Raw genomic sequence first — 8,785 nt, 5'->3', positions numbered from 1 at the left:
ATAGCACTACCTGGGGAGTAAACCCATTGACTTCATGGATTATTATTGAACCCCCCATAGATTTTAATAGGGTAGAATCCAATAAGATACTACACATATTAAATAAGGTTTTCTACAAATTAGGCCCAAAACAAAGAGAACAGAAATTAATAGATGAAGAGATTCCTTTTATAGAATTGGCTGGATGCCTGGCAGGTATAAATTGGCCATAGCTACCCTGAAGCCAGTGAGCCATATTAAAGAAAGATGCAGAGAGATGAAAGAGCAACATGTGCGAATGACTCCACATCTTGGTGGTCTGGGCACTCAATCCGAGTGAAGGTGACCCAGGCTCCAGTTCCCCAGGCTCTAGTGACTCTTGTATAATTAGGGGCCTGGCCTGCTGGCTTCCAAGGAGCCACACAATTTTAGCCCAGCCGAGGTTTTGTCCCATCATGTCCTTAATTCTGTGCTCTCTGATTTAAAAATAAATAAATAAAATAAGATCATCAACACTACTTGAGAAAGTTCAATTTCCCCAACATTTTCACCAGTGCCCTTTTCACCTCCTTGTTTTTCAGGCTGTAGATGATGGGGTTTAACATGGGGGTCAAGATGGTGTACTGGACAGAGAACATTTCATCCAGAGCCCCAGAAGAAATTGAGCTGGGTTTTGTGTACTGGAAGAAACCTGGCAGATACCATAAACCAACCACAATAAGGTGAGAGCTGCAGGTGGAGAAGACTTTACGCTTACCCTCCACAGAGCGTATCCTCATGATGGTAGAGATGACATGAATGTAGGAGATCAGGGTGAGGAGGAAGGAGCTTGATCCAAATATCACAATAGAAGTGAGAAGCACCACTTGATTGGTGAGGGTTTCAGCGCAGGACAATTTTAATAAATGAGGGAGTTCGCAGCTGAAATGGCTGATTTGATTGGGTCCACAAAAATACAAATTGAATGAGAAGACTGTGTTAAGAAGGGCATGAAAGAAGCCTATTGCCCATGCACCACTCACCAGCTGAAAACAAATCCCTTTGTTCATTTTCTTCACATAATGCAACGGGTCACAGATGGCAGCGTAGCGGTCATACGCCATGGCTGAGAGAATGAAAACTTCAGCACCGGCTGTGAAGAGGATGAAGAACATCTGGGCAATGCAGCCACTGACTGAAATAGTTTTGTGCTCTGCTAGGAAGTTCATCAGCATTTTAGGCACCGTGACTGAGGAATAGCAGGTATCAACAAAGGATAAATGGAAGAGGAAGAAATACATGGGGGTGTGAAGGTGGGAATCAGCTCTTATCACCAGCATGATCAGTATGTTCCCAACCAGAGTGATTAGGTAAATAACTAAAAACACCAGGAAGAGGAAAATCTGCATCTGTGGGTCACTGGAAAGTCCCAGGAGAATAAATTCAGTCACTCTGGTTTGATTTTCCATTGATATTAATTCAGGAAAACTGTGACCTGTAAGACAAGAAAACGAAATTAGCCGATATGCTAAAAGTGAATTGAAATGGATTGTGGAGACCATCTGTTCAGAAGTATGTATTAAAAGAGAACTCTATTCTAGTCTGTAATTTTTTTTTAAATAGACAAAATTTATAGAATGAGATAGCAATAAGATGTTTGGATTTTGTATGTTTTATGGTGACAAAATGGGCCAGAAACAGACAATGATTTAGGCCCCTAACTACCACTTTAAGTACCTAAATCCCAGAATCTGGCCCCACAATTATTCACAAAATCCCCACCCAGATGGGATTATGGAACAGTTTGATGCCGGCCTTGCTTAGTCTCTCATGTTGACTCTGTTCCACTGTGGTTCAAAAATTAAAGAGGCATTGGAGAAAGGGGACTGGACACTGCATCTGGGGTGAGGTCCCCAACCACCAGGCTATAAAGTCATCCACTCTCTTGCTGTTTCCTTCTGGCCTAATAATGTTTTAATCTGTCCCCCTAACATAGATAGAAATACAGTTGTTTCCCCTTCAACTGGGGATCTGGCCTTTTTACTATAATGGAACTATGGCTGAGTCACACCCTCTGGGGATCTGGCCAGTTCTATAAGAAGTACATCTTTCTCTGTTACATGTGGTAATTTGTGAAGAGTATTTATAGTATTTTAGTGGATTCATCCGTATCAAAATATCTGAGATTTCAAATAATAATAATAATAATAATAATAATTAGTAATTAATTAATCATTAATACCAACAGCAATAATCCCAGCCTAGAATTACTGGTTTCTGACCCAGCATGGTATAGGCAGACAACCCAACTAAGTATAGAGAATACAGACAAATTGATAAATATTATGAATGCCATAAAGAGGGTGTCAGAAGAGCATAGTTGTATGACAGGCTCCCACACTCAGGGCTGCCCAGAGGATTCAGGGGGCCTCGGGCAAAGCAATTTTGGAGGCCCCTCCCATAAAAAAAAAAGTTGCAATACTATAGAATACTATATTCTCTTGGGGGTCCCTGTGGGGCCCAGGGCCTGGGACAAATTGTCCCACTTCCCCCCGCCCCCGCCCCTGGGGGGTCCTGCCCACACTGGCAAACTGTGGTGTGTGGAGGCAAGTACCTCCAGGCTAATATCAAGCAACTGACCAAACAATCCAAGAAAAGCAGAGATAATTTTCAACAAAAGAGTGAAAAAGACTCACGGGGCAAACCAAGAAGTGACCTAAGGTTGGATTTTAGCAAAACTAGAAGAGAGAGGCTGCAGGAAGTGAATGCTCCAAGGCTTAAAGAAGAAAAACAACAACACAGAGAAAGAAATGACCAATCATAGACTCACTGGACAACTCAGATCTCAGTTGCAACAAGGACTATTTATGCAACTGGAGATTGAAAGCCTGAAAAGGGAGATTAGTTATATTGCACCACATGCAAACATTTTGGTAAAAGAAGTGATATAGGTGTGACATTCTATACCGTGGGGGAGCATCCTGTAACCCCCATATTCCTCATTTTCATATAATTGTGAGCTTATATACAAAGCATGCCTTGTAAGGTATCAGGGGAAAGGTTATGTCCTGCTGAAAGTCATTTTTCTATACATATACGTACATCATTGATGCATATCAAGTTATGAGAATTGTGTTGTATGGTGGTCACTAAAACATGCTGTAAGTTGAGGAATCAGCCAGACATTAGCTCCCCAGAGGCAACAGCAAGGAAAGTAGCCAACACACAGGTCGGGTATCAATCAACCCATCATCAACCATTGTCCAGGGAGCTATGTTGCAATGACTCACCTGCATGAGGCCACACCAGGGGAATTGCTCAACCTTGCCTGGAGACTCAGCAATGCCCCCAGATATGCCTGGACTTGTGTTTTCCAACCACATGGACTGAGGGTATAAAACAGACAGAGTGGGCACATACTGGTCCTTTTGTCCTGCCCTATGCTGCAAGCAACAAAGACACTAAGAAGAAGACTGAAGACTTCAACAGAGGAGACTGGCCCAGATTTAAGAGACAAATCTTTGTATAAAGGACTGCAATATCCAGAAGGGTGATAAAAACTGCTTAATCTAGTTGCTGCCCAGTCTAACAGGGTTGAGAGTTTAGACTGTGTGCTTATATTTTACTTCTTTTGGTAACTAACTCTGAACTAACTTTGCCTATCAATTAAAATCTACCTTTTAGAGTCAATACATTTAGTTTACTGTTTATCTTTGCCAGTGAGTTTGTATGAAGTGTGTGGCAAATCTGCTCAGGTTTGACAAAGGCTTGTGTATATCCACTTTCCATTGATGAAGTGAAGAACCAATTAATAAATCTGCATTGCTCCTCTTCAGCAGTGCAAGATGGTATATTCCTGAGGCATAGTGCTGGGAGCTGAGGGGATTTGGCTCTGGTGCCTTTCTTTGTATGATTCATTAGTGGCTCTGGGAGCATTCATTGCAATCTATCTGGGTGTGTGGGGCTCCACATACTCTTGTGATGAGTGATCACAGCCCCTGGAGGGGCTTGCTGCTAGTCACTAGCAAGGCATTGTGAGAGACAGACCAATCTGGAGACAGTTAAGGAGGCACAGAGGTCCCACAGTCCCACGCTGCTCCCCACAGGGATCCCATCACAATAGGACAAACAGAAACCACAAAAGAAAAAAAAGTTAAGGACAAATATTAATGAAACACCATCTGAAGAAAGTATAGGAAATATGAATTATTTGTTGATAGAGGTCATGCAGAGAGTAAGAGACATTGAGCACTGACTAGCACTACCAAGTATGAAATTTGTAGACCAGCAAAGACTGGATGATATAAAGAGAGCACTTAATGAAGTGCTTACGGAAATTGTGGAGTAAAACGAACAAGTATTAACCATCTGAATTAGATAATTTATACAGTAATTTATAATTTATAATTAGATAATTTATACAGTAGCAGCTCATCAGTTTAACATCAAGCCAATGAAGATGCAAACAATTGAAAAACAATCTATATCCAAAAACCTCCATGGAAACAAATAAGGTTGTACTTAGAGATACCAGCCCACTAGAAGAATATGAGAAAAAAAAATTTGAAGAGAAATAGCAGCAAATGGCCTTGGAGATGAAATATCTGCTGAAGGAAAGGGATGTGAAAATTTTAGAGGAACAATGTAAATGGAAGCTGATCACTCAGTGTCATGGACTTGAAAGATTTCCCACCAGTTATTAGTATGAGAAGAACAGTCACTCGACCTGAGACATTAGGAGATTCTTTGATCTGATTGAGAATTAAAAGCAGAATAAGAAAATAAATAGAGAGCCAATAAATGATGTGGAAGAGTTTCAGTGCTACTGGGAGAAGATCTAGTCTGAGGAAGTACAACATAATTAATTAACAATTTGTTAGACATGGGCAATCTGAAAATCCATAAATAGTCACAGTGGATGGGATTAAAATGCCAGAGTAAAATGTAGAAAACCACACCACAGATGAATACACAGAAAGATCAAAGAAAGAAATTTATGAGGTAGTGAAAGAAATAAAAAATTGGAAAACACCCAGATCAGATGGGGTGCATAGATTGTGGCTGAGTAATTGTTTCCTTGAACAACTTAATAAATATTTGAAGGATGGATTTCCAAGATAGAGGGTGACAGTGGCAACTCTTCTCATATAGGAAAAACAGAGAAGGCTGCAGTGATCCTATGAATTATAGCCTGACCACATATTGACCAACTATATGGACATTTCTATCAACAAATCTGGCAAAGAAGATCTGGACAGTGTGAGCTCACAATGGAATGCTGCCTCCTGAGCAAAAATACAGCACGCTAAACATGAAAGTGACAAACGACCACCGAGGCTAAACAGGAGGATCACAGAAGATACTAAACAAAGAAAGACAAAACTAGAGATTGTGTGGCTTGACTACCAGAAAATATAGAAGAACATCTCACTATCATGGACCATTGAGACATTGTGATTGTCCAAGGTTCATCCAAAGATCAATTCCTTTCTGCAACAATCTATGTTTAACTGGAGCACTTGACTTTATCATGGAGGGACTCTTACTGATGAGGTCCAAATTAAAAGAAATATTTCAAGGGGATTCCTTAGCACCAGTGCTGTTTGGGGTATCCATGCTGCTGCTGACGTGGATGCTTGTTGAGATAAATTGTGGTTAACACATCAGCAAAGAGAAACAATTAATTAACAATTTGTTAGACATGGGCAATCTGAAAATCCATAAATAGTCACAAGAAGGAGCTACAGAGATGTGTGGAACAGTTTGGTGAAGATATAAAGCTACTGGTTGGCTTGGCTAACTGTGCATCAGCATCTGTAAAGATGGCCAGACTGGTACAATCTGATGGCATACAAGTAAATGAAGGAACTTTCCATGATATCTCAGCATGACTTCTACAGATATCTTTGAATCAGGGAACTGTCACAGCTCCAACATAAGAAATTGAAAGAAAAATTGAGGAAAGAATATTACAGATGTATACAAATTATTTTAATAACAAAACTCAAGTCTAAGAATTTGATCTCAGCCATAAATATATCCATGATGCCAGCAGTACAGTACAGTAGTCACAGACCGAATGGTGTAGTCAAACAGGCCAGACAAAGTTGTAGAAAAGAAGACAAAACAAGCCTGTGTTAGTGGATGTTGCCATGCCAGCAGACAAAAACATAAAAAAAAACAGAGAGAGAAGATGCAGAAGTCTGAAGAACTCTGACTCAAAGGGGACAAGTAATGGAAAACTGGGACAAAGAGAACCCCAGCAGTTATTGGCGCACTTGGAGGGATTCCTAAGGGATTATGGACAAGCAGGGATATGGACATGTTTGAAGATAAGAACTTAAGAATGGCCGTACCGGGTCAGACCAAAGGTCCATCTAGCCCAGTATCTGTCTACTGACAGTGGCCAATGCCAGGTGCCCCAGAGGGAGTGAACCTAACAGGCAATGATCAAGTGATTTCTCTCCTGCCATCCATCTCCATCCTCTGACAAACAGAGGCTAGGGACACCATTCTTTACCCATCCTGGCTAATAGCCATTTATGGACTTAGCCACCATGAATTTATCCAGTTCTCTTTTAAACATTGTTATAGTCCTAGCCTTCACAACCTCCTCAGGTAAGGAGTTCCACAAGTTGACTGTGCGCTGCGTGAAGAAGAACTTCCTTTTATTTGTTTTAAACCTGCTGCCTATTAATTTCATTTGGTGACCCCTAGTTCTTGTATTATGGGAATAAGTAAATAACTTTTCCTTATCCACTTTCTCAACATCACTCATGATTTTATATACCTCCAACATATCCCCCCTTAGTCTCCTCTTTTCCAAGCTGAAGACTCCTAGCCTGGTTGTTTAGCAGGCTTCCTGCTTCTGATGTACTTAAAAAACATTTTGTTATTACCTTTGGAGTTTTTGGCTAGCCGTTCTTCAAACTCCTCTTTGGCTTTTCTTATTACACTCTTGCACTTAAGTTGGCAGTGTTTGTGCTCCTTTCTATTTGCCTCACTAGGATTTGATTGTGTCCCATTGATTGCTCTCAGTCCACCAGGTTTCTGTGATGCCTATTATATCAGTATCCTCCTTTATCACATGGCACCCATCTTATTATTTAGACTTCTAGCATTTGTGTACAAGCACTTTAAAAACTTGTCCCTGTTTATTTGTCTGCCCTTTTCTGATGTGCCAGATTCTTTTTTATGTGACTGTTTATCGTCTGATCCAGCCCTTACATTATCCTCTTCTGTCCTCTGCTCCTGACTATAACCTGGAGATTCCCTATCATCAGACTCTCCCCTAAGAGAAGTCTTTGTCCGATCCACATGCTCCTCTGCAGCGGTCAGCTTTCCCCCATCTCCTAGTTTAAAAACTGCTCTACAATCTTTTTAATGTTTAGTGCCAGCAGTCTGGTTCCACTTTGGTTTAGGTGGAGCCCATCTCTCCTGTATAGGCTCCCCCCATCCCAGAAGTTTCCCCAGTTCCTAATGAATGTGACCCCCTCCTCTCTACACCATCGTCTCATCCACGCATTGAGACTCTGAAGGTCTGCCTGCCTACCTGGCCCTGTGTGTGGAACTGGGAGCATTTCTGAGAATGCCACCATAGAGGTCCTGGATTTCAGTCTCTTCCCTAGCAGCCTAAATTTGGCTTCCAGGACATCTCTCCTACCCTTCCCTATGTCATTGGCACCTACATGTACCACGACCACCGGCTCCTCCCCAGCACTACACATAAGTCTCTCTAGATGCCTCGAGAGATCCGCAACCTTCGCACCAAGCAGGCAAGTCACCATGCGGTTCTCCCGGTCATCACAAACCCAGCTATCTACATTTCTAATAATCGAATCTCCCATTACTAACACCTGCCTTTTCCTAGAAACTGGAGTTTCCTCCCCCGGAGAGGTAACCTCCGTGTGAGAGGCAACCGCAGCACCATCTGGAAGGAGGGTCCCAACTATAGGAAGGTTTCCCTCTGCTCCCATTGACTGCTCTGCTTCCCTGGGCCTTTCTTCCTCCTCAACAGCGCAGGGGCTGTCTGAGTGGAGGTGGGACAATTCTACAGTGTCCCAGAAAGCCTCATCAACATACCTCTCTGCCTCTCTTAGCTCCTCCAGTTCCACCACCCTGGCCTCCAAAGTCCGTACATGGTCTCTGAGGGCCAGGAGCTCCTTGCACCGACTGCACACATACGCCACTCGCCCACAGGGCAGGTAATCATACATGCAACACTCAGCGCAATAAACTGGATAGCCTCCACTCTGCTGCTGGGCTTCTGCCTGCATTGTCTCCTAGTTAATGAAAGGGTGGTTTAAAGAAAGAAGTTTTGAAAAGTGGTTTGTATTATAGGTTTTAAGGGGACTACAGGGGAAGTGATAGGCTGACAAGGGACCCCTGCTCCCTTCCCACTCCCCTTCCAAACTCCCCTTGCGAAACTCCCTGTTAGCAGCCCCTGGTCACAAAGCTCCCTGGTCGCTTTATAAAGGACTGGCCTGAGTGAATGCCCCGCCTACTCATTAAGGCTCAGCCAATTACCAGAGGCTTCGAGCTTTCAAACCTTCCTTTGAAGCTCATGGCCTCCAACTGCCAGCCACAGCACACGGTCCTTCAAACAACCAACCAAACAGACTGACAAACACAAACTCAGCACACAGCAAGTAACCCCCAAACACAAACAAACACACACTACAGACAGACACTTACCCCACAGATGCTGTATTTTCTCCTCCTTCACCTGGAGAACTCCCTTGCGAAACTCCCTGTTAGCAGCCCCTGGTCGCTTGTGTGTGGCTTTATAAAGGCCTGGCCTGAGTGAATGCCCCACCCACTCATTAAG

At 42.7% G+C, this 8,785-nt stretch overlaps 1 protein-coding gene across 1 annotated transcript; it reads right to left on the bottom strand.

Moving 5' to 3' along the window:
• Positions 1 to 494: 494 nt before the first annotated feature.
• LOC123348671 (olfactory receptor 1009-like) lies at positions 495 to 8,695 on the bottom strand. The gene is made up of 2 exons (XM_044986268.1): positions 8,653 to 8,695; positions 495 to 1,453 (listed from the first exon to the last, which is right to left on the bottom strand). Exon 2 carries the CDS (start codon positions 1,425 to 1,427, stop codon positions 495 to 497), a length of 933 nt encoding a protein of 310 aa, XP_044842203.1. The 5' UTR covers positions 1,428 to 1,453; positions 8,653 to 8,695.
• Between the last annotated feature and the right edge of the window lie 90 nt (positions 8,696 to 8,785).

This window comes from Mauremys mutica, chromosome 13 (assembly GCF_020497125.1).
Source record: "Mauremys mutica isolate MM-2020 ecotype Southern chromosome 13, ASM2049712v1, whole genome shotgun sequence".
NCBI lineage: Eukaryota > Metazoa > Chordata > Testudines > Geoemydidae > Mauremys > Mauremys mutica.
This window is presented reverse-complemented; position numbering and strand designations above follow the sequence as displayed.

Coding starts and splice junctions, on each gene's coding strand:
- LOC123348671 (XM_044986268.1), bottom strand. CDS start 1,427: ATGGAAAATCAAACCAGAGTGACTGAATTTATTCTCCTGGGACTTTCC.